This window comes from Orbicella franksi, chromosome 6 (genome assembly GCF_964199315.1).
Source record: "Orbicella franksi chromosome 6, jaOrbFran1.1, whole genome shotgun sequence".
Taxonomy (NCBI): domain Eukaryota; kingdom Metazoa; phylum Cnidaria; class Anthozoa; order Scleractinia; family Merulinidae; genus Orbicella; species Orbicella franksi.
This window is the reverse complement of record NC_138150.1, coordinates 14,616,350-14,643,870: the sequence shown is the minus strand read 5'-3', so window position 1 is coordinate 14,643,870 and position 27,521 is coordinate 14,616,350. Positions and strand designations below refer to the sequence as shown.

General features: G+C 41.0%; 2 protein-coding genes across 5 annotated transcripts; both read right to left on the bottom strand.

Annotated features, from left to right (window-relative positions):
• Positions 1-316: 316 nt before the first annotated feature.
• On the bottom strand, positions 317-26,096 carry LOC145489621 (fatty acid synthase-like). 4 transcript variants are annotated; one of them, XM_081468627.1, is made up of 15 exons: positions 26,011-26,096; positions 15,143-15,953; positions 14,322-14,668; positions 12,894-13,479; positions 12,322-12,429; positions 9,959-11,182; positions 7,778-8,005; positions 6,592-7,609; positions 5,980-6,343; positions 5,402-5,689; positions 4,721-4,988; positions 3,931-4,209; positions 3,132-3,592; positions 2,546-2,795; positions 317-2,160 (listed from the first exon to the last, which is right to left on the bottom strand). In XM_081468627.1, exons 2-15 carry the CDS (start codon positions 15,933-15,935, stop codon positions 1,124-1,126), a joined length of 7,251 nt encoding a protein of 2,416 aa, XP_081324753.1. In that variant the 5' UTR covers positions 15,936-15,953; positions 26,011-26,096; the 3' UTR covers positions 317-1,123. The 4 variants fall into 4 exon arrangements, with proteins under 4 accessions (XP_081324753.1, XP_081324755.1, XP_081324754.1 ...); XM_081468629.1 differs by lacking the exon at positions 26,011-26,096 and adding an exon at positions 21,366-21,953; XM_081468628.1 differs by lacking the exon at positions 26,011-26,096 and adding an exon at positions 18,568-21,356.
• On the bottom strand, positions 21,996-27,434 carry LOC145489653 (uncharacterized). The gene has a single exon (XM_081468682.1). The coding sequence runs from the start codon at positions 27,332-27,334 to the stop codon at positions 25,988-25,990; it is 1,347 nt and encodes a 448-aa protein (XP_081324808.1). The 5' UTR covers positions 27,335-27,434; the 3' UTR covers positions 21,996-25,987.
• Positions 27,435-27,521: the final 87 nt, after the last annotated feature.

The window sequence follows — 27,521 nt, the reverse complement described above, 5'->3', positions numbered from 1 at the left end:
GTCTTGGTGACAGCGGGCGAGAAGATATTGGTTGGAGATGGTCTCGGGCCAGAACATTCGCAGGATTCTTCGAGGGTTCTTGGTGTGGAAGGTGGACAGTTTGTTGAGGTCGCTTTCAGTCATCCGTCAGCATTCTGAGCCGTACAGTAGGGTGGAAAGTATGCAGCTCTGGTACAGTCTTTGCTTGTAAGTTATAGGCGACATATATTTTGTTTGAAAAAGCAGATATTTTTTGGTACCAAAAATTCAAACTATCGTCCAATTTGTGACAATTACCACTCGCTGCTCTCAAGTTTAACTTACAAGGAAGCTCACAGTTTGAGGAACTAATTCTCGTGGTCGTTTCGACTAGTCAGAAAATGGCAGCTGAATTTAAATGCTAATTTGATCTTAACACAATTTATTCTTAGTATGGACTGCCTTCGGCAAAGCTATTCAACTCAGTGAGAACGAGACATCAAGCACGTCAAAATTACTCTTTAAAGAGCGTAATTTATTTACTAAATTCAGTCTCTACTTTAACATTCACGTACCTACAGAAAAACAATTATTACTGTCCATTTGTACTTAAACCGATAAATTAACTGCGACACGAAGACCCTGTAAATAGCACCTATTAAATACTCCAGAATAATAATTTTATTTTTGTGTTTCATTTTTTTGTGTCAAATATCTGAAATAGCTGAAATATAATTTAATTCAAAGAATAATAGATTACTATCGTATGATATTTATTTACAACACCCCAAACTCAATCCCCGATTTTTTAGACTGAGGAACACACATTTATATTTGTTCCGATCTCTGCCGTGTAAATTTGGAAAAATGTGAAACGAAATTGCCAACAAAATATTTACGACGCATTTGAAATGGTCAACCAACGGCAAAAGATCAGTAGTGTCATTCTGAGAGACCATTAATTTCTAGTCTGGGTGAAGACAAACTAAGTCGAATGCTGTTAGCAGCACTCATTTAAACTAAAAAATAACTGTAACTGTTCTACTTTGAATATTGGCGCACAGTTTTCTCGCAAAGCAATGTCTTTTCTTCTGTCGGTCTCTTTCTAAAGAAAGGTCGTGTATTCTTCACTTCAACATTGTTGTCCTAGAAATGTCAATCAAGTTCAATTGCTCCAAGCCTTGGTGATTATATTCGCCGTCTCGACAGCGCTCTCATTCTGAAGGAACGACTCGTGATCTCCATCCACCCAACTCAGGGCCACACCGCCGTCGCAGACATCTCTTAGACTGAAGTCGTCACCAAGACTCTTGCCCATCTCGTCCACAGTTTTGGCGCGAATGAGATGAACTTTGCCACGGAGACGCGAAGTCACCTTGTACTCCTCGCCCATGCGCAGCAGAGTCATAAAGCACGAGATGAACGTTGCAATGGTTTCCTTGTTCAGTATTGGCTTAGCCTCAGCGATGGCGCTCGCTGTCAGTTGTACCTGTTTCTCAATGGACGTCTCCCTCTGAAGCGCTTCCAGGAGCTTCACCTTGTCGATGGGGGCGTATTGAGGGGCCAAGGTACAAAGCCCCTCTGCCACAGCACTCGACTCCCAGGATCCTTGCTCCACAGTGAGCCTGTTTCGGTGCCAAATTGTACGGGCTTCCACGTACTTGTGGGATCCATCCAACAATATTAAACTCTCAACTTCGTTTGTCTTCTCGAGTTGCAGTGCCATCTCGATAGCCACGCACGCTCCAAACGAGTAGCCAGCCAAACGGTAAGGGCCCAGGGCAACAATATCCCGTATGCACTGGATGTAGCTGGCAGAGAGAGACTGGATGGAGTCCTTGGGGGAGGTAACAGTGTATTGCAGACCAAACACGGGACAAGAGAGATTCCTAGCAAGGGTACGTAAAGGTTCCACAGTACCGTTGATGTTGTGGATCACAAAGAGTGGTTTCTGATGGTTCTTCACGTCGTTCAAGTGAACTAAAGACTGCATGCCTATCTCTGGAAGGCTAATCTCAAGTTTGGCTTCTTCAGAGTTCCTTCCTCTATCTGCTCCCTTATCAGTTTCCTTGGGTGAACCACCACTTGTCAGGTCTCGCATTTTGTTCACTGTCAACAGGCGCACGTCTTTCATGCTCATCTGAATATCGAAGTCTCGTTCCAAGGTCTGACGGACTTCAACTCCCATAAGAGAATCCAGACCTAAAGAGAAATTAATATAATTGAGTGTTACAACACCATAGTTAACTAAGTAGAACCCTTTACAATTCTTGAACCCCTCCCCTTTCCCCTTAACTTCCTCCCCCAGAGTCAAAACTCCTTGCGTGTGAAGGAGTCCAACGACGAAACTCGAAAGCGCAAGCATTCATTAGCTTTGCGAGTTTTTTCTTCAATGTTTAAACCCAGGTACTCTGTATCCCCTGCAATTACCTACGGTTCGATTTTGAAGGATACACTATCTTTCAAGTCACTGCATTTGAAATGACTAAGAAAGGGCAGAAATTTATCCCGCGATATCCAAGCACGTCCAGAATGTCTGTTATATTTACTGGCTTGTTGAAGCCAAACGTATTTAAAATGAACTCACCTAGATCAGCTAGCGTCGTGTCGGGGTTTATAGTCGAAATATCTTTGACTCCGAGAATGTGCGCAACGGCTCCAACCAGGTCGGATCCAGACCCCTTGTCTCCCTTAGTCGTTATCTTTGATGCCAGTACGTACGAGGACATCACTGGGTGAGCCTGCGATAAGAATCTATCCAGGACAGCTAAGCAGCTGCTCATGCGCTGTGGTAGCGTACCACCAATGACAGTTTCGTTTGAGCCACCCATGGTATCCTGCAACAAACAGACTATCCGTTAATATTTCAGCTTGAAATGCGGAAGTTGTTGAACTATGTACCAGCATGTTTGTACACTCTCAGTCACCTTCATGCAGGTGAAAGATGTTTCTTGACACAAAAAAATGTGAACCATTGACTACTTTCACCACCTCGTGCTTCGCTTAACTGTTAATTCATTAAACGCACGCAAAGAAGTGTCCAGTGACAATTGTGTCAGAGATCGGATGACAGAAGCGACTGGTCATGTTTACCCCAGCCACTCGATCTCATTCTTCTCCTCCCTCTCCTCCTTTCCCGCATTCTGTATAATGAATGTACTAGAATGTTGCACCTGAATTAAACCAACATCTCCAATAGCACCCCACTGAATAGCCACACCAGGCAGGCCACTCTTCACACGTTCCTCGCAGATCCTCTCCATGGCCGAGTTGGCAAATCCATAATTGGCCTGTCCAGCATTACCACGACCACTGGACACAGACGAAAACACCACGAACCAGTGAAGATCTTTGGCTACATCTTTTTCTCGTGTCAACTGGTCAAGATAAATCGTTCCGTGGTACTTCGGTTTGCTGACAGCCTGGAAAGCTTCGATAGTCTGATTCTCGAACAAGCCATCTTTCAGCACCACCGCCAGATGAAAGATTCCTCCCAAGGGACCAAGTTTACGAGCTTTTTTCACGATACACGTAGCGCCCTCTTTCGTGCCTACGTCATCAGTGAGTGACAGGACTTTGACGCCCATTTCCTGCCATACTTTGATACGACGAGCCTGGTAACCAGTGCGGATGCCTGAAACCAAACAAGTTTGTCAATACGTGCAAAAACAAGAAACCCATAACAGAGGGATTAATGTTTGTAAACTGATGTCAAAGAATTAACTCAATGCAATTTAGCAGCGTGTTTCTTTCTTCCATATAAATCCAGTCAACACTCCTCTAGCAACTTCCTGTAAAACATAAAAATAATTCTTTTCTTCTTTTCGATAAACTGTAAAAGAGAGGAACCTTTGTAAACGCTGGCCAACTCCACGCGCCAAGAGTTTCTATGAAAACGTCTATTTCTCTTCTTTTTACTACAGCGTCATGAGGGTTTAGAAACGGTACTTTAAATAAAAACAGTTCGCATACCTCTTCGACTTGTAAGAACCAGATTGCGGGCACCTCTCTCTATCAACCAATGGGCAAGTTCCAGTCCAAAGCCACCCAGGCCACCAGTGACCACATAGCTCTTCCGGGGATCACACATGCTTCGCGCATGTGCCACAAGTTTGACCACTGCCTTGGACTCGTCTTCCGGTCTGACCTGGATGACCACTTTGCCAATGTGTTTGCCTTGGGCCATGAAACGGAACGCGGGCTCAATTTCATCCCAGTCGAAGACTGTGGTTTTCAGAGGCCGTACTGCTCCTGTTAACACAACACCAAAACAACGTAAGTTCTACAATCCTAGACAATTTCCATTTAGAGTCAAGGGAAAGAGTTCAGAAACGCGGTTCAAACTTTACAGTCACTGTATGAAATTGTTGTTACGGAATGACCCTTTCTAATGAGAGTTATTGAACAATTCTTTTATTCTGGTTCACATGGTTGTTTTACCTTTTAGGTCTGTCTAAGAAATCCTTAAGTGTGATCGTTCAAATGAACGCCACTGAGCGTAACTTTCATGTGGTGCTATTTTTTTCTGCTGTTAAAGTGGTTTGATCCTTCAGCTCTGGGGATGAGACCACAGTTTGTGACCACTCAAATGAACGCTGTTGTGCGAGGTACTTTCACGTGTAATGTACCGCACAGGAGATCCTAAATCCTTTGAAGTACCCTAACTCTCCCGATGTCAAATAAACCAGAAAATGGAATAAAGTTTAGAAACGTTCGAGTGCTCATCGTAAGAATAAAGAACAAAATAATGGATTGCATTTACCTGACTTGATTCCATTAGTGAGAAGTTCTGACACTTGAGTCCACTCCGGGTTGCCCTCCTCGAAAATGGCATCTAACAATATTCCATGGAACGACACGTTTTTGAGAAACAAAGCCATTCCCAGCGGAGTGTTGTTTGACAGATCGTATTTTCCGATTTCCAGGAATCGTCCATGACGAGCCAAGCAACGAAGACTAGCTTGCAACTTCTCCTCAGCAAGAGAGTTGAGTACAACCTGGATTCCACGGCCATTTGTACCATGCATAACCTGGAAATGATTAAGGAATACAAATTACAAAGCTTGTTGGAAGTGTTTTGAGGTGCTGAGCTCTGTAATGTGCTTGGGAAACTCTGACGAATCGAAAAAAAAAAGACGCTTTTTAGCCAATCAAATCAGAGACCAAAACTAGTCTGGCTAACACAACATTTCCCGCGCTTTTCACCAGATATACGTTTTGCTGCAGATTCCGGTTGGTTTATAAAGCAAGCTTTGCCGAAAGCCGTTCTTGGTCTATGCCCAGAGTTCTGATTATTTTATATTCACGCTTTCTAGTTGGTCCATGTGCTTTGCCTTAGTTTAGTTTAACGACAGTCATAAAAGGTTTCAAAGCTTCAGGGAGGTAGCACAGTCTCATGGGAAAAAAAAAACGATATCTGATCTACAAATGTTGCATAACTTACCATTTGTTCAAACGACAAGTCCCGAGAGTTTCCGATGTTTTCTGGTTTCAGATCTGGGAAGGTCGCCATCAGGTATTCCCTCTTGTCCTTCGTTCCTACAGTCGTGAACACTTCACAGCCCATCTTGAGACAGATGGAGATCGCAGCCTGACCAACTCCTCCTGATCCAGAGTGAATGAGGACAGATTCTCCAGGCCTGAGGTTGGCGCGGACATTCAGGGCATAGTAAGCTGTGGAGTATGCCACTGGAACAGAAGCAGCTTGTACAAGGGTCCAGTCTTTCGGTACCTGTCAATGAAATAAGGAAGAAAGACTTAAATCTTATTTCTTCTTCCACTATCAATACATTGTAAAGCAGACAGGTAATGAGATTAAAGAAAATGATCATTAAAGAGCTTATGTCTCGAGTATCACCACAATCTCAACGGGCAAGACAAAAATGGCAATCAGGGAACAAAAGTTGCTCTGTACATAGATGACTTTAACATCAAGATTTTTCCCACTAAACGACAAGGGAGGCATATGAGAGAGATCCAGGAATCGAGGTTAGATTTTTCCTATAAAACCACGCCACTAACCTTCCAAGTAAACCGCTGATCTGCCACAACCGTGGTCGCCAGAGCCTGTGCAGGCAGCAATCCCATGATCCTCTCGCGCTTCTGATTCCTTCCAGAAAATTCCATGCCCAGAATACAGTCCTGGTGCGCAAGGTCACCTGGGAGAGCATCGGGTGGTAGTTTGCCTGTAGCGAGCATAATGTCACGGAAGTTCAGTGAAGTATAGTTGACTGTACACAATTCCGTGGTTCCATGGGATCCCGGGGCGTATTTCAGGTGAGAAGCGATCCAACGCAGAGAGGAGAGATCTCCGCGCGTCAGCACATTCACGTACGCATGCTCGGTTTCTTCAATGGCGCTTGAAGAGTCCTCCATCAGAACATGCCTAAAGACAAAGTCCACAAAGAGTGATGAGCAATGAGGAATTACTATATAAACTTTGTTTACTAGTCTCCATTGTCACGGTAGTAACGCAACGCTTGACCTCTTTGTGTCATGGGACCATATTGATGATTTGTATCACAATAATTTCAAGATTTGTTGTTGTTCTTTACTTGTGTAATAATGCTAAATATTTTAATAAATAATACAGAACTGGTTTGAATCTTGTGTGTGTTAAGAGGTTTCACTCACCTGTAGGAGCCAAATTTGCCGTCTTCAAACACATTCATGACCAAGTCCAACTTCTTGAGAGCTTCAAACTGTTCCATCACTTTGCCTTTCATTTCAGGACGAGCAAAGAGACAACGAATTTTCTCCCCACCCATCTCCTGTCGAAGGCAGTTTGTCATTCCGACTATTCCAGTGGGGGATGAGGTGAAACAACCAAGCCAGATGGGCGTCTTGTCGTTTGAGGCAAGGGCGGTCTGAAGCAGTGGTACGAACTCGAAAGAATCATCCACATCGAAGAAGACTGGCTTTTCTTCTGCATTGTTGGTGAACCTACAGAGAAGAAGAGTTGACACAGAGCCAAGCTTTTTCAGCGACACAACACTGAGTCCAACAGCCTCTAACGTTTTCACCCACTGTTGATCGGTTAAGAAGTACTTTTGCTCTTGTCCGCTAGGGGTAATGCCGTTCTTCCCAAAAATTGCTCGAACCGTCTCTAGGCTAGCTGTAACCTCGTGCAGGAGAAGAAAACCTCGCGGTCCGAGGGCTGACTTAATGTTCTCCAAAGCACTGGAGAGATCAGATGTCTGGTGAATCAAATTTGAGGCGATGACAAGGTCACTCTTGTTCACACCACCAGGAGGTTTCTTGGCTACGTCCCAAGCGCAGACGTCGATGGTATCATCAGAGGCAGCTTCGGTGATAGTAGCCACAAGATCGTCAGTCTTGTCTGTCGCTGTATAGCTCAACTGAACCAGTGGATGAAGACTTAGCAAAGGCACAGCGCGTGAGAACACCTTCCCTTCTGCGGCACCCACCTCGCAGATTTTCAAGTTGGTTCCGATCTTGTTCTCGATGACGGTGTCCAGCATGACCTTCAAGAGCGGGCCCTCTTGTATAGCGTTGAAGAAACCCTCTTTGCTGATGCCGTCCATGCTAGATTCTTTGGGAGTTGGCCCATCAATGTATGGAACAAACGTGAACTTTTCTAGGACGGGAGCTTGACCATCTTGTCTCCTTGGTGCTACAGTTGCATGAAGGCCTGCCAAATCGGGGATAAAAACGTTCGGTTATGATTTTCAAACGGCAGAATTCCGGGGATGATGTTACAAACTACTATGTTTGATTAACAGATTAACAGACTAATTATCGCTAAATTCATAGCTCGAAATGCGCTTTCCACTTTAAAATAATTCTTGTCACCACTTACCTTTGAGCTCTACACCACCAGCCACAACCATGTCCATCTTTGGATCAACCTTCACCTCACACGTGCCTTCCTTTGCTTTCTCCAAATGGATGGAGGGATCAATACGTAATGAACGTATCCTGGTAGGCAACCTCAATCCACGTCCAGGAAGTCTCAAGACAGACAACTGGAGCATTGTGTCAAGGAATGACACCCACTCGCCTGTCCACTTAAGCTCACCTTTTGTGCCTAAAATACAAAAACGGCCAAGGTAAGCAACGTATTGGTATGCACCACTGAAGGATTCCTTCAATTTGTATCAAGGACTGAATATTTACTGTATTCATGGAAGGAAAATGCACATCTACTTTAATTTGTGAATTATCACTAACATGAGTACTACTCAGGGTTACAATGTGATTTTGCGACATCTAGACTACCCAGTGAATTTCTGGTATTCGGACCCTTGATTACTTCCCATTCATAAAAATCCAAATAACAAGGGAACCCCGCCTTACGGCCACCCCGTTAATACGGCCACCCCGTTAATACGGCCACCTCGTCATTGCGGCCATTCATTTTGACCTGAACAAAGGCTCAGTCAGTCATTTTTAGTGCAGAGTGCACTATTGGGATGGTTATGGGAGCTGCCTGCCGCTAAGGAACAAACTTTAATGTTTGTTTAATTAATTAATTTATATTAATTAATTAGTCTAGAGGCAACGAAGTAGTGGGGGTAGGGTGGGAAAGGTACATGTGTACTCTAAAACACATTTCATTGCCGTCACTTAGCTTTGAACATCGCAAAGCTATATATATTTGTTTCAGGTAACCCCTTGCTCTCCTTGTGGTACCATTCTCCTTAGAACAAAACTAATTTGCCCTAAACGCATGCGTAGATTAGTTAGCGTTCGTGGCTTCTAATTAGGTGAAGGATACATTGCACACGGAATCACGCACAAATGTTGAATGGTTTTCCTTATGGTAGAGCTCAACATGTAAGACGCATGCGTTCTAGCATCGTTAGTGTTATACACTATCTTTCCACGCGGTATTTTATATATCATGTCGTGTGACCAAGGACAGCAGTTATTTTTCAGGTAGCGCCAATTGTCCCTTTTTATAGCAAAAGTGAAATGTTACTGTGGCTGCGTAGCTTTTAGAATTACACACAGGTCGGTTCAACAAATATCATCTGCTGTTTTCAATCTACAATAGTGTGCTTGTCAGGGTTCAAATGTATTGCTTCTCCTTAGAGGTTTGTTTATTTCTTGCCTTAATTGTATCTGTAAGAGAGACCAAAAAGTTCCCAAGTTGGTGGCTTTAATACTCCGCAAATTGTAAATTTGTAACAAAAGAAACCAGGAAAATGCTCAAATATTGCTGCAGACACCGTGGCACCTAATGAAAGCGCAAATTAATTTAATCAGTTTTTGAGGACACTCATTCATATTGGCCAAGTAGCGCTGTTTATCTTCAATACTTTTCGTTGAAATGCTTCTCAGCCATCAATATCGTTTTGTGTTAATTTTGAATCGTTTTATTGTTAACAACAAAGGTGGCAACAGAAAAAGAAAGTGGTATTTCGTGACTATCTGATAATTAAATTAGTTCTTATTCATCGGTAAAAATTTGCATTTTTAGTAAAACAACATCGTTTCTGTTCCGTTTCTTCATCACTACATCAGATATTTAACTTTCATTTATCTCCAAAAAACAAGGACATCTTCCGTATGTTTTGGAGAAAAGAAGGGTTTCATATTACATGCCTTTGCGAGGAAAACAAAAGTATCAAGTTACAAAGTTGGCGTGAAGAGCTAAATTGTCACATTTGCTGCTTCAGCGTATTATTGAATTTAAAATGAACGAAAATCAACGTAAAACACCAGTAGTAATTAATTTGTGCGTAATTTTTGGACCTTGAATTAAAATACAACCTTGAAACATACACACTGCAAAGGGGAAAAGCCGTAGCAGACTACCATGGTAGACACAAACCGGAAGTGAACCGAGCAGGGGTGAGCACTTATGGGACTTCCGTACCAGAGCTATCAATTGCGCTCTGCACTATCTGAGTTGTCTCACTAGTCTTATTTAAAGAACCCCTTTAATACGGCCATCCCGTTAATACGGCCACATTTTCATGGCCCGTTGTTGACCGGATTAACGGAGTTTCACTATAATCAGAAACTTTGAACATACCCGAGCTGTTTGCTCCCAGTATTCCTTGGAAGGTGGGTCCATAGTCATAACCACGCAGCCTGAGCTCTTTGTAGATACAGTCTGCTGTCAGATGCACCTCGTCTTCAACCGGGGGAGCATCCTTAAAGTCTTCACTCAATGCAGGCAACTCTGGCATAAAGATCTTGCCAGACACTGCCAGACTTTCTCCTTCAGACACGTCAAACTTGTTGGAAGCTGGCATGAGATGAACTGTCAGGGTGACGGTGCCTGTCTTTGGCAGAATGATAGCCCTGTGGATGGTTACATCTTCAAAGGCCACTGGCGCGTGCTCTAAAAGAAGACCAGCAGATTTGGCAAGGGTCTTCCATGCTAACACCAAATAACCAGTAGCAGGGAAGAGAACTCGCCCATCAATACAATGCCCTTCAAGGTACTTGTCTGTTGTTGAAGATGGTGATATGTCGATCTCAAAGTTGCATGACGTTGCTGTTCCACCACTGCTGCTAAACTGGAAATCAGCAGATGAAGGGACATCCCATTCCTGAGAATGGTCCCATCCTATGTGTGGAGCAATGGAGGGTGTTGAGATATGCACTGGAAAAGCTGCCTTGGTTGTTGTGATAAGAGTTGGGTCATAGTCGATTCCACTTGCGTACAATTTCCCAAGGCCTGTCAAGAAGAACTCCAAGTTGTTTGGATGCTTTCTCTTCATCAGAGGGATGTTGACAGTGTGTGGGTTGAGGGATCTTTTAAGGATGGCTTGCAGAAGACAGTGTGGAGCAATTTCAATGACAACAGCGTCATCTGGGACCTTTGCTAAGGCCTCTTGGAACAGAACTGGGCTGACTAAATTGTTCACATGGTAATCGGCCGAGGAGTACTTAGCCAGCTCGGTATCCCACTTATCTTCAGGAATGGATGTACTCATCCAACGTGATGACCTCTTCTTGGGAACTATGAATTTCACCAGAGATTCCTTAAGTGTTGGGGCAATGAGAGCCATATACTTTGAATGGAATGCCACACCTGAAGTGTGGACTTCCTTGGCAAAGATTTCTTCATTCTTTAACTCTTGTACAAAATTGCTAACAGCAGCAGCATCACCAGAAATGGTGATAGTATCCACGGCATTATGACAGGCTGGATGCACACCTTCAGGGCACCTTTTCTTAGCTTCTTCCCATGTCAGACCCACAGCAGCCATGGCTCCGGCAGGAAGTTTGGCTTCCTGGACACAACGACCTTGACAAATAACGAATTACATCAGGATTTGTTGAAATAAATACTTAATGTATGTTGTTTTAAACCTCTTTCAGGTCTCAGAAAATTGACCAAAGAACAATAGCTATTCAGCAAAATATTACCCAGTAACAAATGTTGAATTTAAATCTTTTAAATATTTTATTTTATCTTATTTTATTTTATTTGCCATAAAAAGATACAATTACAATTATCAAAGTGTGCAAAAAATAGAGAAAAAATGGCCAGGGAACCTAATAAAAGCTGTGGGGCTGGTAAAGTTATGTTCCCTCCTAAGAAATACAAGCAGGGCTCGACACTAACACTTACCTGTTCACCGTTGGAGAGTAAAATAAGTTGAGTGGAAAGTAAAAAAACAAAATCAACCAAAAATACTTGTCCGATAAGGTAAGTGGTTTTCTAAAGTTTGGAAAGTAGTTTTTGGTGTTAAAACAGCCAGGTAAAAAATAAATAGTAATAAATAAATAAATAAATATACAAGAATAACTCCATTTCGGAACACAAGAATATCCACAAAATCTGCACGCGTACTCCTGGCGTAGGAAGACTGGGTACAAGATGGACGATGCAACAGCAAGTAGGTCTGGGGATGAGAAATGTGATCAGCCATTTTGAGGAATCTGTCATCGATCAACAATCATGAGCCTTTTTAGTTTTGGTTTTTCACGCACTCGCGATGAAGTTCAAAGTGCTATTCCTGCAGACAGCCAAGAAGGAACAGAACAGAGAGTCGACATCACAGGAAAAATATGAAGGTCCTCCTGTTACTGACTTTGACCCACTCCCTGCACTGAAAACTTGGTGGAACAGTGGGCCAAGAGCAAGGCGTCCCAATTTTAATGACTAATGAATAATTGAAGTGCTCAAGACAAAACATTTGCTAAATTAAACTTTATTACATTCATTGATTATGGCTAGTAAAAAATATGCTTCCTTGTCTTCTGGAAATTTTCAAGTGTACTTTCCATACTGGCAAGTTGAGGGAAAAGTAAGTGTCAAGCCCTGACAAGATGACTAAAACTATACAATATTATAGTAAATGACGTATTGACAAGCCATATTTGTATGCTTAACAGGAGAAGCACCTCTACCTGTAAGGTACATTGAAACAACTCACTCACCTCTCCAATAAGCTGCTAAAATAACTTCTTTGGCAGTAAAACTTCCATCTGCATAAGCACAACCAAGTTCTCCAACACTGTGTCCAACAATTCCATCAGGTGTTATTCCTAAAAAGAACCAGAATTAAATCGTAGGTGAAAACCAGTAGAATTCAAGGCTGTGGTCTAAGAAAAATTAAGAGGTGCCCAAAGGTTCCTAACCATGAAATCCCAGGTCCCTAGCACTTATGCTTAAATGAAAAAAGTAAGTTTTTCCAGTTGCCCAAAGGCAAAAGTTAGTCACCTCTGGCACCCAGGCGCCTCTAGAGTACAGCCCTGATAGATAAGAAGAGGTGCAAGGTAAATACCAGAAACCCGGGGGTGGCTCTACTCTTCATGTGTGGCGTTGGTTAATCCAACAATAATTAGTGATGAACACAGAACCTTACTCCTACTAACTTTGTTTTATTAAGGCCAACATATTCTTCTTGTAGTTAAATGTCATTCTTGGAACATGCAGAGCATCAAGATTGAGAGGAAACACTAGGCACACAATGAGAAAGACAGCAGTCTTAAAAGCAAACAAAACTTACCCAAAGCTCTTAAACAGTCCACCAGTGCAATCTGAATGGAAGCTAATCCCACAAAAGAGTTGATGGTGTCATTATAGGTGTTTGCATCACTCTCCATGATGATCTTCACTAAGTCAACTCCAAAGTCCTTCAAAATTTCCGCAGTTTTGGAAATCGATTCACAGAATGTGGGGATCTGCATCAACCTCTCTCCCATGCCAGGCCACTGGCTGCCCATACCCGAGAACACATACCAGATGGGGCGAGTGTTTGATTGCACTTTCATAATATCTTCAATCTCATTTTCACTGCCAATGATGGCGTAACCCCTGTGGGTGAAGGTATTGAGGGGTCTTGATGAAATTTCTGTCAGCAAAGATAACAGGTCTTTGCTTTCAATATTCTCTCTCGCAAATTTCAGCATTTTGTTGACACCTTCTTCTGTTCTTCCTGATGCAGGCACCACTATTGGTAAAGTGGGCTTCTCAGGTACTTCTGGCTCAGGTGTTTCTGGAGACTGAAGGATAACATGCACATTGGATCCACCAAATCCAAATGAGTTTATTCCAACAAGGCCACCTTTCCAAGGCATAGGTTCTGACACAACCTGCAAGTTGAGATCACAGTTCAGGCGCGTAGCTGAGGTTTTTGGAAGGGTGTTCGTATTGACAGGAAAATTTATTAAGGGTGTCATTATAGGTGTTTGCATCACCCAACATTATAGGTGTTTGCATCACTTTTAGCGTTTTCTTGCAGGGTAATTTAAATGCTGCAACACTCAAAGTTTGTTTTCCATTCCTCCACTATTTGTTAAAAGCTGAAAATCAACACTTTGTGTTTTCAGTCCTCCATTATTGACCTCCAAAGGGGGTTCGTTCAAACCCCTCGAACCCCCCCCCCCCCTCCTATGCGTGTGCACTTACAGAAAATCACCGCAAGTGCCTGAACTACCAAATAAAACTTTACATGCTTAATCAGCCCTAATACAGAAAACAATCCATTTACCCTTGGTGAGAAATTTAATCTTCAGAGCCACATAGTATTCTGCACAATACAGCTATCAGAATTACTTCTCAATAAACGCAGCTTTTGTTTGAATGGTTACACACTAGCAATTCATCAACAGATCTTAAAGCTAGAACCAGGCAAACTTCATGACATGTTTCATAATTTGACTCCCCAACTACCCTTCATGGGAGATTTCATGCCAAAGAAGCAAGGACTCTTAACAACAATTGAGTTAAGTTTTCACGAGCTAAGCAGAGCAGAGCTGTAGCATGGTGTGACTTAGAACAGTTGTTCCTGGAGGGGAGAGGCAATATAAGAACAAGGTGTCTTGGTCAAGAACACAACATGATGACCTGGCCAATGCTTGAGCTGGGATCATTCAATACTAGGATCATTCAAGTCCAACTAGATGATCACAGCTCAGACAATAGGACAAATTACCTTGAGCCTTCCATCAAGAAGAGATGGGATGTCAGGGTTTGGAGAATTGAAGTGCAGGTTAGGAGGGATGACACCATGCTGCATGGCAAGCAAGACCTTGGTCACTCCACACAGTCCCGATGCTGGTTCAGGATGTCCCATGTTAGACTTGACTGAGCCAATGAGCAGGGGTCCAGGACGGTTCTTGCAGAAGACAGATGTGATTGCATTCAGCTCTTCAGGGTCACCAGCCTTTGTGCCTGTGCCATGAGCTTCAACATATGCAACATCTGAAGGGTTAATATTGGCTTCACCATACACTTGATCCAGCAGTTGCTTCTGAACTGCCCCACTTGGGTATGTCACACCTGGAAAAAAGAGAAAGAAATGTAATCAATCTTGTGTTATCAGCACCAAAATACCAATTAGCACTAATCAATTCTTGTGATACTTTATAAGTATGCAACTGGCCATTTTCACTGAATCACTTGAAGGTAAATCATTCACATAAACATTGTCACAACTGGTCTACCTACATTTCATACAGCATGTGCTGGAGAGTTTTGGTGATCAGCTTCTCAATCTCTGACTTCCTATAGGCTTGACGTGAACTGCCTAGGCATTGTGACATTCACAGGTGCCAATTGTAACTGTGCAGGTTTCTTAATGGCAAGATTCATAACTACCATTTATGGCAGACTTAGGTCACAGTAGTCATCTCTTACTTAATTTGCCTTACAATTCTTAGAACAACAGGACAGTATGAACTGACAGACACTTCTAGTCAGTATATAGTTGATTTGGAAAAAATTATTCATTAGCACCAAACATCTGGTTCTTACCTTGTGTCTTGTATCCATCTGAATTGTTCTTTGAGTTAACAACATGAGCGTATATCCTCTTGGCAACAGATCTTTTTGTCAAGTAAATGGCCACAGCACCCTCTGAACGGCAATATCCATTACCACTGACATCAAATGATTTACATGCACCATCGGGGGACAACATGTTGAGCCTTAAAAAGTCTACAGAAGTGTTGGGCTTTAATGTCAGACTTACGCCACCCACAATGGCAGCATCACAACTTCCTGCTCTGATAGCTTGCACTGCACAGTCCATAGCAAGCAGTGATGAGGAACAAGCAGTGTCAATGGCAAAGCTTGGTCCTTTGAAGTCAAATGTGAAAGATACACGATTTGCAAACATTGCTCGACAACAACCGGTCATACCATAGCCGACAATATCTTCAGTGTTTGCACTGAATGCTTCACCAGCTTCAGAGCCACTGGCACCGACAAAGACACCAGTCTTGGAATTACGAACTTTTTGTGGATCAACACCTGCATCAATCAGTGCTTCGTATGTTAATTCAAGTAAGATTCTTAGTTGAGGATCCATTTTATGGGCTTGCTTTGCATGAACACCAAAAAAGGTTGCGTCAAAGTGCTTGATATCTTTGAGTTTGCCACTACGTTTAGGCAGGCCATGAAGTCCAGGCGTCCAGCGTCTATCATCTTCTGTCACCATATCTTCCTTGTTCATCAGATGAGACCAAAATTCCTCTGCATTATCAGACTCTGGAAGCCTGCAAGCCAGGCCTGCCACCACAATGTCATCTAGAAGTTGTTGGACCATGTTGTTTTGTTATCTTTCCTGCAACAGATAAGGAAATTGTGATTAATTATGATTTTGATCCAACATAGGAACAGTAAATTATTTGATCCTTCAAGAGACTCAACCAGGTATTTTTTTTGTAGGGGGGAGGGGGAGTCTGTGTTACTGGTCTCAATTCTATAATGTCTCATTTGGAGGCTTAATAACGGTCGAGAGACTGTTTGACAGGGTTCTCAATTTAGCCAGTGTCGTTATATTTTGGGCCAAGGAGAGCCTCTTTCAAGCTGTGATGTCAACAACCATATCTTTACAGCTGTCAGGGATTGCTTGCTTATTTTGATCAAATTACAAGATTCAATCTACCCATTCATGCCTAGGTTGTATATATACAATGTTTGTACTGAATAATATTTGTACATATATATTGAATTTGGAATCTGCCACTTGAAGCAAACATTTAGGGATATCAGGCATCTTTAAAAGCAATTGATCTCTACGGACTGAAAACCCTGAAATCCCTGCTACGTCAATTTTAAAATGTTCAAAACATCTATAGTTTATAATTTAACCTACTTACTACTGACATTTTTGAATAAACAAATCAGCCCATTCTAATAAATGAGATCTTTGGAATAACGCTGTTCTAAGCTAAGGTTCTTCGGTGGTTTCCAATATAACATCTTAATAAACCTGAGCTATTTATTAACATCAGCTTTCAGCTGCTTATAAAATGCGATCTGACAATATTGCGAAATTCCCATAGCCTGAGTGTTAATCTTTGTTAGGAGAACGTTATGTTATCCACGATTTACATCAGAAACTGCTATACCTTATGTTAATTTACAACATGTTTACCAAAGCGTTAGTTCAAAACAATTCATAAGCTATGAAAGGAATTCATCTGTTATGATTGTGTGAAATATCGTGAAGTAGTGATCTGTTTAGAATTTGATTTCGTTCGGTCCTCGAATTGTTTACTTACATGCCATAATACTACAGACTTCTCTATTCGCTGCAAAATTACGTATTCGTACAGTACAAGAATAAAGCAATTAAGCTAATTAAGCTTCAGTTGTTCATTACTGAACGAAGTAAATCAAACAATAAAGAGTAAACTTCAACTCAATTAAGTTACGGCACAACCTTCGAATCCTTTCCAAAATATTCTGAAACGCTGCAGAAGTGACTTACGCAAGAAATATAAAATTCATATTTTTGCTGGTTTACGTACTTGAGGCCGTTTTTTCTGACCATTTGTCGATGCTGAAATCGGCTTACCACCTGTTAGAGCCGCGAGCGTAATAAACAACAACAGCTCGCAAACAAGAAGAACCTCAGAAAGCATCTTTCTTCCTGGCGAATCAACAAGACCAGTGCGACTTGATGCGCTGCGGGTACTAGGCCTTCTGCCTTTCATTCTGCAAAACTGTAGTTGACTTGCAAAATCAAAAAATTGAATGTAAACAATGTAGTTGAAACGCTACTGCCAAGTGCACAAGCAACCCTGGACGAAGATGCAAATATTGAAGCTCCGACGTGGTAACTGTTTTGTTATCGGTTACTTGCACAGCTTGTACAAGAATTGCAGTATCACAAGTAGTGTAGAATTTCACTATTGACGTCAATACAGGGGCCGCAAGATCAAATTTAGCTCGGACGCAGGAAATGCTGGTCAATATCAATCGACACCTACTTTTTTTGACAGTACAATGTTGTGTTGAGATGCAAATCAGCACTCGAGTGATCACAAAAGAACATTACGAAATGTCAACATCATGTGCCATTCACGTGCATCCGGCTCGTGCTCGCTGTTATGATTACAACAACTCTTTTTTTAAGTCCCGGGGCAGATTATTTTTCTCCGGTCAGGCAAGTTAAAAATATGAGAACGGCGTCAAGTTATTTTCATTCCTTTACCAGGCTTCACATGTTACATAATTACTTCATATCTGAATCGAATAATATCCATAACTCTTACCCGTGCCAGGTATGCTGAAATTTTTGCATGCATATTATTATTATCAACGAAACAATATGCCAGCGTGACAGTCATCAAAGCTCTTAAACAATTGCGTTACATGAAACCAACAAAGTTATTTTTTTGCATTGGGCAACTATAAGTCAGGGTTGGAATATTAGATGAAAAAGAGCGCTAAATACTGTTTGCATTATAAAAAAGTAAGAATGGTTTGGTAACGAAATTATCGATGAAAAATCGCCGTAAATTTGCTCAGTCAACGAAGCAAATAATTGATTCACTTCGATTTTTGACGGCGTGATTATTTCAGAATGAATAATACACATCACAGATTTTAAAACTGATTATTATGCTGTGAAGAAAAAATAAGTTTCTACAAAAGTACAATTAAGTAGGAAATACTTGCAAACTAAAAACACTCGTGTACGCTTGGTATTAAATATTCATATTTTGTAAGGCTACAATCAAAGTGAAGGTTGCATTTTGATTTTGTAAAGAACGCTTTGAGCTAAAGATTTAAAATGTTTTTAAAAACAACTACGGTTGAACATCAAATTATGTAACAAACGAAAAACGTAACTCTTCTTCATCGAAATTAAAATACACTATAACAGCGACACGCACATGGAGGAGAAAATAAGCATCCCTTCTTCAACAACACAAAAACAGACTCACCTTGCTGGTAGAGTAAAAAAAAATCAATCGACGAAATACAAATTTCTTGTTGATCGGAAAAATCCGGATGAATGCTTAGCTTTTAAAGACTAGTAGCACTGTTTAGTGAGCGCTGTAAAAAGTCTGACACCACGCCAAGTATTCAGCTTTTTATATGGTAGCGATTTGTTGTCATTCCAGACCATCAGTTTACCACCAGTTGACACACCTCCGACACACCATCAAACGGGACCAATCAAAATGCTCCGTTTATATTTCAAACACGTGCAACTGCACTGGACTGGTTTTCCTGATCACATGGAGTTATTGTTGTCTACGGTGTGATCCATCAATTCTATTTCTTCCTCATTGGGTAAGCCTCGTGTTATCAGAATTAAAAAAATTATCTAAGTTGCCTAATATGTTGATCTCGGAGCCAAGTAATGAAAAGAATTGCAAATTTTTGGAGTTGGATGTGCAATGTAGTATTTTTGTGAAGTCCAACTTGACTTCCTTCTGCTTTCCGTAAACTGCTTCCTTCTGCTTTGCGTGACTACTCAGTTTTACTCTGCTGTATCAATCCGTGTAGCATACCGTGAAAGACGCATGCAAGAAAATTGGGCAAACACGTGCAAACCAGAGTATGTACACAGAACATAAGTGTGCAGAGTATGTGAGTGCCAGGTGAGTGCTATCACAGCAGACTTGTTGAAGTAAATTTTTAGGCTGACCGGCGTGTAATTTAGGCTAGCTCGCAAGCGAGCCTTGCGAACCAGAAATCCCCACTTCCAGATTAACTTCTAATTAAAAGATTAACCGCAAGCTAACTTGTAGGCTAACCAGAGTACTAGTTCGGTTAAGACTGTTATTAAATAGGCAAAGCCGAATTGCTAGCTTTGTGTAGACCCGGTAAAACTCATTGGTGCATTCAGAAGGCAAAACCAGTTAAAACAACATTATCTTTCATGCTTGAGATCATGTCTAAAATAACCATTTGAAGTCCTAACCTTAAACGAGCCAGGATACTGAGGTCATTTTAACCGTTCCGTCACACCGGAAGGAACTGCTGTTCGATACAAATTCAGTTACGAGGTCGTAAAACGTCATATTGTTGCTGCGAGAAACATAAATATTTGACTTGGCTTTTATTGTGTGTGTTCTGCCCGATTCTAAAAGAATTAACGAAGTCTCATTGCTTTTTTGGGAACGTTTAAAAGCCGCAAGATAGATTGTTTTTTTTCTATAGTAATTTGTTATTTTGTCTAGTTTTAACTTATAATTTGTAATGCCAATAAATAAAACTGTAAAACTGTAAACTGTCTAGTAGAGAACACAGCCTCCACAGTTCCCTTTGTACAGGGATCCTGTTGAACGTCTACACTTAGAGCTCTCGGACTTCATGAACAGGTGAAATACACTCCAAATATGGCCTCAATACTTCACGGAAAAGGAGTTTGTGATGAGCTCGTGCACAAAAAAAATGGATTTCGAAAACTGATCACGCAGTCTGGAAATGCGTCTGTGAGTGGTATTGTGTTTTTGCGCTCTGGGAATACTCACAAAGCGTGTGACGTTGAGCAATAACTCTGAAGAAAGGCATAGATTGAAATAAACACGTCTGGCTCGCTACAAAGAAAACGTAAATTTATCGGAACTGAAAATTCTACTGTGTTGCTAGTTATAGTACGACGAAAAAAATCCGTTTATATTTCTACAGCCGATGAAACGGAAGTTATGTTCTTGACGATCTTGTTGAACCAAGCCTTGATAAACCGGGTGTAAATTAACCCCTAATTTAACTTGCTCTCCTCATAATTTTAAGCCAAGTGCTTCGTTTTTCAAGGTCAGAACAATGCTACTAAGCGAACTCAAGAGTCTCTGATAGTGACAGCAAATTTGTCTTCATATTCCAGGAAAGTCTGGGAAAAGAACAATAGGCCCCTCTGGGGTTCTCCGCTCCGGGGCTTACAAAATAGTTTGAGCCTGTCTAGACAGGTTTGAGGTAATTTCTTCTGTTTGGGTTTAGCAACGCGTGTGAGGTTTGGCAAGACGAAAACAGGACTGACGAGTTTCTGGTCTGGTGCATTGTGCAAAGCACTTGAAGTTACTTGATTGTCGGGCCTGCATAGGATTCTACACGCCCCGGTATGAAGGGAAAATTGGCACAAGAAATTCTCCTAAAACACCGCATATAGCACCCTTCAAAAATACGCGTAAAGCGAACAAAGGTCGAGATACCGAAAATCGCTTTAGAGAACGTGTAGGCCTGTCCACTCCCAGTTTATACGTGTATGGTCCAAAAGAATGATGTCCGGATCCACTGAGCTGAAGTCCGGTCCAATGACATAGTCCAATGGCATGAAACTTGACTCGATGCCATTTTAGTCCCAATTTCCTCTCTATACTCCGGGAGAAGTCAGTACACGTTTCCTTTCTGAGAGCAAAAGAAACATGTGAAAGACGACAATCTCGCCCTCAGAGCCCGCGCGTTTTCGGTCCGCGGTGTCCGAGAGTCTCTGGGAACGAGATTGCCGCACACGACGGAACAAAGGAAAAGAATGTCCTTCCTGTAGGCTGTATTTTTTTAAATAAAATAACGGATCCTTTTCATCAAAATATCAAGATGTTTTGCTTGTATTTAGAAGCTAAATTTGTTCATTACCTTGATGTTAATTTTAGTTTGTCTTAAGTTAGTCTCTATATCATCCATGGTTGTGCAACAGTCAAGGTTAACCGGCATGTATCTTGTCAACGTTCTTAGTTCCCTTATTCGTTTTGAAAGCTTCCATTGGTGATCATGTTCGGGTTTACGCACTGACCTTGTTTAGGCCCTCCTCTGAGGTTCCTGTTGTGGCGTAAGTTCTTAAAGGCTTAGGGTTCTACTTGTTGCATCAAGTGCTTTGCTATTCATTCGCGGGAGTCCCATGAAGTGTTGGTTTCGTGTCCTGCAAAGATGTTTAATCCTCCAAAATCAGTTTGCCCATTTGTCCCACACATGCTACCGATATGGTATTTAAGTGCGGCTGCATTTCGGGGTGCATTTGTTAGTCAAGTAGTAGGAGAGATTGCTGTGCAAGTCACAGGTCGGAATCAGCCAAAAAAGATTAGATTCCTGTCACGTCTCGCAAACTGTTGCCAAGCGCCCCGATACTTGAATTGGAAAAACATCAAGAGCCTTGGCATGCTTTAGCTGTTATATCAAACCCCAAATAGCATACCTGTAACATATCAGATTTTCCACAGAACGTGACACTGGCCTGTTAAAAGATTCTATATCTGTAATCACGGAACAGCATGGCTGGAAGAAAGTAGTCCGCGGTATTGCAATAGTTACCGTACATGGTTTCTTTGTCGTATTGTGGTGCTCAGACCACTCCCTCCCCAATGCCCCCTTCCTACTGGTTCATTCTTCAACCTTTTCAAATCTTAGAAGTCCCTTTATTATTAACCGCGCGGCCATGGGCCGAGCGCGGTTCATGTTCTACCCTTGGTTTATTTTTTTTTATTTTTTTTTTGTCGGAGGCCAGACGCAGATCTCCACTCGGCCAACTTTGAATTACGCAATCTGTAATGTTTATTCGCCAAACCTTGTTTCTTCAGGGTCAACAGAAATCTCAGATTACAAAATCACGCCGAACCTACACGTTGCAAAAAAATCTCTTCAAAACCCTGACATCGAAGCGATATATCACTTTAGCGTTAATAGCTACCTCATATCGGCAGTATTAAAATCTATTCGTTAACAATCCAGCTTCATCATATTAAAATTTCAACGAAATCGAACAAAACCAGAACTAAATATTATTAGATTTTTTTTGTAACCTAGCTTCATTGCTTGAGTCGACAAAGGAAGCGACGGTCGCCCATAGCCACCGAAACACATTAACATAACTAGTGAACCTACGTTTCGGTCAAAAAAATCCAGGATTATTGCCTGAAAGCTGAAAATTCAAGAGGAACATCTTTTTCGAACTTTTCTCAAGTTATTTAGACGAAAAAATGACCTCGGCGGACTCCAAAAGAGAACGAAACAAAAAACAGAACGAGACAGTGAGAAGAGCCGATAATTTATTCACCGCGTGGCCTTAGTTACGTTCAAGTTAAAAAAACCTTACTTCTGGATAATTTCAGCCTTACAAGGCAGCAACTGGTCCCAAATTACTTTCTGTATCCTTACAAATGTCCTGACTTCCATCTCCGAAAGATTTGGCCGCAATTTTTTTAGCAAATAAACATTTCGCCGACAGCAATCACCATTACGGTGGCTTGCAACTAATTCGCTAACTTTACAAAACCCTCCCGAGGGGGGGATATGACGAAAAGAGCTGAAAAACGATGGCCGGAAATAGAGTAATTTTCTCAGCTTCCAGTGTGCCAAATTTGCAGGAAATAGGTTCAAAACCGATACTTTTTTTTCGTTTTTCTTTTTCTACGGGTCACTCATGCTACCAAAACAGTTAACTTTTAAAAGCGCGGTTGTAAGATCTTAAAGATCTTCTTGTTTATTTTACAAGTATTCGGGAAACAACAGAGTGTAACTAGTGAGACCATCTCAGATAGTGTAGAGTGCAATGTACAGTTCTGACGAAGTACTCATAACACAGGTCGTAAGGTGATTCTTCAGAAATAAAAGTTGCTGAACAATTTTTTGAAGCTTTCCCTGAATGTTCCCTACCAAGCACTGTTTCCAAACATACAATAAAGAGGATAGGCCGGGTCACCATTCTCGCTTAAGACATGTGATGTGCCAATTTTACCCCATTTATGCCTAACCACGAGCGTTATTTCATCTGTTGACCTTACATTATGCGGTAGCTGGAATCCATGAAGGTTATGAAAGCAATACTTGAAAAATCTTGATAAGTAGATAGTCTCGGGCGCAAGGAACAATGTAATACATAATTTATGGGAAAATCACGCAATTCGAAGCAGCATTAACTCATAACGTTTTTCGAATCGTTGTTTTCGAGGTCATTATTAGCATCCTCGCGTATCGGTTTTGTGCTCTCCTTTAGCTATATATTTTCTTCCTTCCAATTTTTTTTTTTAATTTTTAACTTAAAGAGGATACTTTGTACACCAAAATTATGCAATAAAAAATATAGGTCACCGAGCTCGTTTAAGAGAAAAGGAGCATTTATTTCGCTGTCGAGCTTAGCTTGAGGGAAATCTCTTGACGTTGTGTACGTGCACGCGCTCATGTGCGCGCGCTAATGACGCGAAAATCGTTCGCAGTAGGGATGCGCAATGGAATACTGAGGAATCCTCTTGACCCCTGCTGTTCACTCCCGGTTTGTGCTGACCTTGGTAGTCAGCTAGGGATGTTTTCCTCTTGCAGAATATGAACGGACAGAAACTTAATACGACATAATTTTAGCAGCGTGTATGTTTTATGTGTGTATTTTCATTCAAAGTCCGAAAATATTTTACTGCGGTGTTTTACGTTGATTTTCGCTCATTTCAAATTCAATAATTGAAGTACCAAACGTCACAAACGTTTGTAGCTTGATACTTTTGTTTTCCTCGCAAAGGTATGTAACACGAAGCTCTTGTTTTTCTCGAAAACACATGGAAGATGTGCTTGTCTTTTTTTTCACTACTGGAGATAAAGGGAAGAAAGTTGAATGTCAGATGAAGAAATGAAAGAATGACGATTTGTTTCATTCAACACGGAAATTTTCTTTTTTACCGATAAACAAAAAATAATTTAATTATCAAATACAGTCGAACCCCTATTAAGCGGCGACCCTCGGGGAAATGGGAGGTGGCCGCTTAATAGGGATTCGTCAGGAATTAGCACACAAAACTTAGTTAAAAAGGCGATTTATTCAATTACAAACATGCTTGAAGGCTTGTAACTTCTGTTGCACATAATTAAGACCACGTATCACTGTTTTCTTGATTAACTTGTCAGGACAAAACTATAAATATCCTTTTAAAATCACGCGCTCTACAACGAAGTTCTATTTTTTACCATCGGGTCAGTTGCTTAGTGAACATAAAACAACGTCAAAACAAACACATTAAACGTGTGTTATAAATGTTTTTGTCAGTCGTCACTTTCAATTTCGGACTGTTATTTGTCATCGCTTTTCCTAAAATAAAACCAAACTACATGTATTAAACTTTGGGTGGAAATAGAAAACCCTCATCGGGACGACCAAAAGATGACCGGTTAACAGGGGTTTTATTTACGGTATTTTACTGACAATACTTTCGGGACTTTGATATCGGGCCGCTTAATAGGGGTTCGACTGTAGTCACGGAATAACACGTTCTGTTGCCACCTTTGGTGTTAACAATAAAACCACTTAAGATTAATACACAGTGATATCTATTAATACAACTGAGAAGCGTTTCAAAGAGAAGTATTGAAGGCAAAAAATGCTACTTGCCACAATTTTAATGCCACTTACTCGGGAAAGTTTCGGCTGCAGATATGAACTTTATGGTCTGTTTCAGAGACAATTAAAGGAAGAAATAAACGCTCAACTGTAGTTTAGAAACAGCAAATGACATTTCTTGAACCAAGCTAGGGTTCCAAAAGATACAGAGTCACAGTAGCGCTCTTGTATCAGGCTAACGATGCTAAAACGCATGCGTATGACAAGTTAGGGTTTCTACCACAAGGAAAAGCAATCAATGCTAGTGTGTGATATTGTATGAAATGTACCTTCCACCTAATATGTAGTCAACATTAACACTAATTTATCTGTGCATGCGTGTAGAGCAAATATTGGTTTTGTTCACCACAATGAAAAAAAGGAAAACAACTTGTTACCTTTGATTATAAAAATGTAAATTCTCTTTGCTTGTGCTATCATTACGTCAAAAGCTCGTGCTAGTTCTGTGTTTACATTGATTTATAGAACCACGATTTTTAACCAATTGGCATGCTTATTTTCTTAGGACTGTTTTCTAAAAATATATAATAACTGAATTGCGCTTCCTTTCAACTTTTGTATGCCACCTGTTGTTACAGGTTTTTTTTTTAATTTTTCATGGCATTGTATGCATACATTTTTGCTATAACCTGCTTGTAATAAATTTTTATATAAATGTAGGTCAATAGTTAAGAAATTTTTTCATTGTTAAGCGCTATTGGGTAGTGATGGGAATAGTGCTATATAAATAAAATACATGTAAAATCAAACCTCCATTAATGGCCACCTTTCTACAACCAGAAAAAATACAAGTGTCATATTACACCCCTACCTCCCCATATCGGCCACCTCTCTACTACAGCGTCTTTGCTCTGTCCCCAAGATGGCTCTTGTGGAGAGGTTCAACTGTATTATAATACAGTAAAAAGTAAACATGGTACCTTGAGGTTGACCAGCACTTGCATAACGTAATTCTAAGTACTCGGTCGGTCATGTACCTGCTGAGTGCTTATACTCACCTATCCACCCCTCCCTTACTACTACTGAATCTATCAAGTTTATATTATATTGCCTCTCATACCTGGTGAAATACAAACAAGGTCTTCACGAGCCTGGGAAAGCTGCAACAGTTTTTCCTTATGTATTTCTTCTAAGCTGCTGAGTTTGATTTCAAGTGTTTCTCTCACTTGCCTTAACCTCAAAATTTGCTCCGAAGCCATAGACTTATTAACAGGCTCCCTGGATGTCCTTCCAGGCTTACAAGAATCCCTGTCAGTCAATTTCTTAATGCAAACAGAAACTCGTTTTGGTTTCAAATCCCTGCACTTTTCTTGACAGTTTGATAAATCTTTCTGAAGTTCCTTTATTTCAGACAAAAGCTTGCTGTCAAGTAAAGATAAGGCATCTGAGAGATTAGCACGTCCTTCTTCACAAGACTGTAGACTTGCTTTGATCTTCTTCCACATTTTAGAAACTTGTCTGTATGTTGGCTCCTGAGCATTCAATATTTGAGAAAGTCTAACCTGATGTTCTTTAGCAATTTGCAAATCCTTGTTTGGCTTAAACTGTGGAGCCTGTTCATGACTATCACACTGTGCAGTGTCTTCTTCAGCGTTGTCTAAAATTTTTCCATCCAATACACTTTCCATCCACTTCCAGAATGTAAGTTCATTCACAGGCCAGCAAACAAGATCTTTAGCATAGCTGCAAAACCACTCTAGCTTCTCTTGGTATTTCACTAGTTCATGAGGATAACGCAAAAAGTAAACATCTTGAGATGAGAAATGACATGACGTTTGAGATTTGGACGTTTTTGAAATTGAATGCAATTTGCACATAATGTTTGTGTATTCGTTCATTGAACCCAGAAGATTCTTCAAGGAGGAGTTTAATTTATTGTAATGTAGTATTAAACATTCAGCAAGATCAACTGTTCTGTCGCCATTTTCTTTGTTTGTTTGTCCTCTGAAGACATCAAGTGCAGGAGGTAGAGGAATTTTATCATACAAAGACAAGTCCACGGGTGGATCTTCAAAAACCAAAGGTTCAAGTTTGTTAATGAACGAGGACACAACATCTTCTCTAGCAATCAACCATCCCAAAGCCAACATCAATTCTCTGCTGCCACGAGACATGTCATCTGGAAGCCGAAAGAACTCGTTTAATCGATAACCTTTGTGAAACATTTTATGCTTACAGAACGCCACTACGCTTTGGTTGCTTTTATCGATGGGTTTGGTCAAATTTTCTGTGCAAAGAACTGTGAACAGAGTCGACCATAACGACTCCGTTGCTTCCTCTTTGTTGAACTTTGCCAAACGAAAACACTCTGCGGATACTTTGGTAGGGCAGTTGCTATTTAAAACAGAGCAAAGTGCTTCAATGGTCTCTCGAATTTGCGCCATGATGTATAATATCCTTTCCTGGAGTCTTTACTTGAAGTTGTAAAGTTTTGCCGCCATTTTGGTTTTCAGCGCATGGGCAGCCTAGAGGAAAGCCACTGAACACAACAAACACAGCATGCCGCTTCAGAATATTTGAAAAGTCACCATCAAAAGAACATGTTTTTGAGCTTCTTACGCAAAGAAGTTC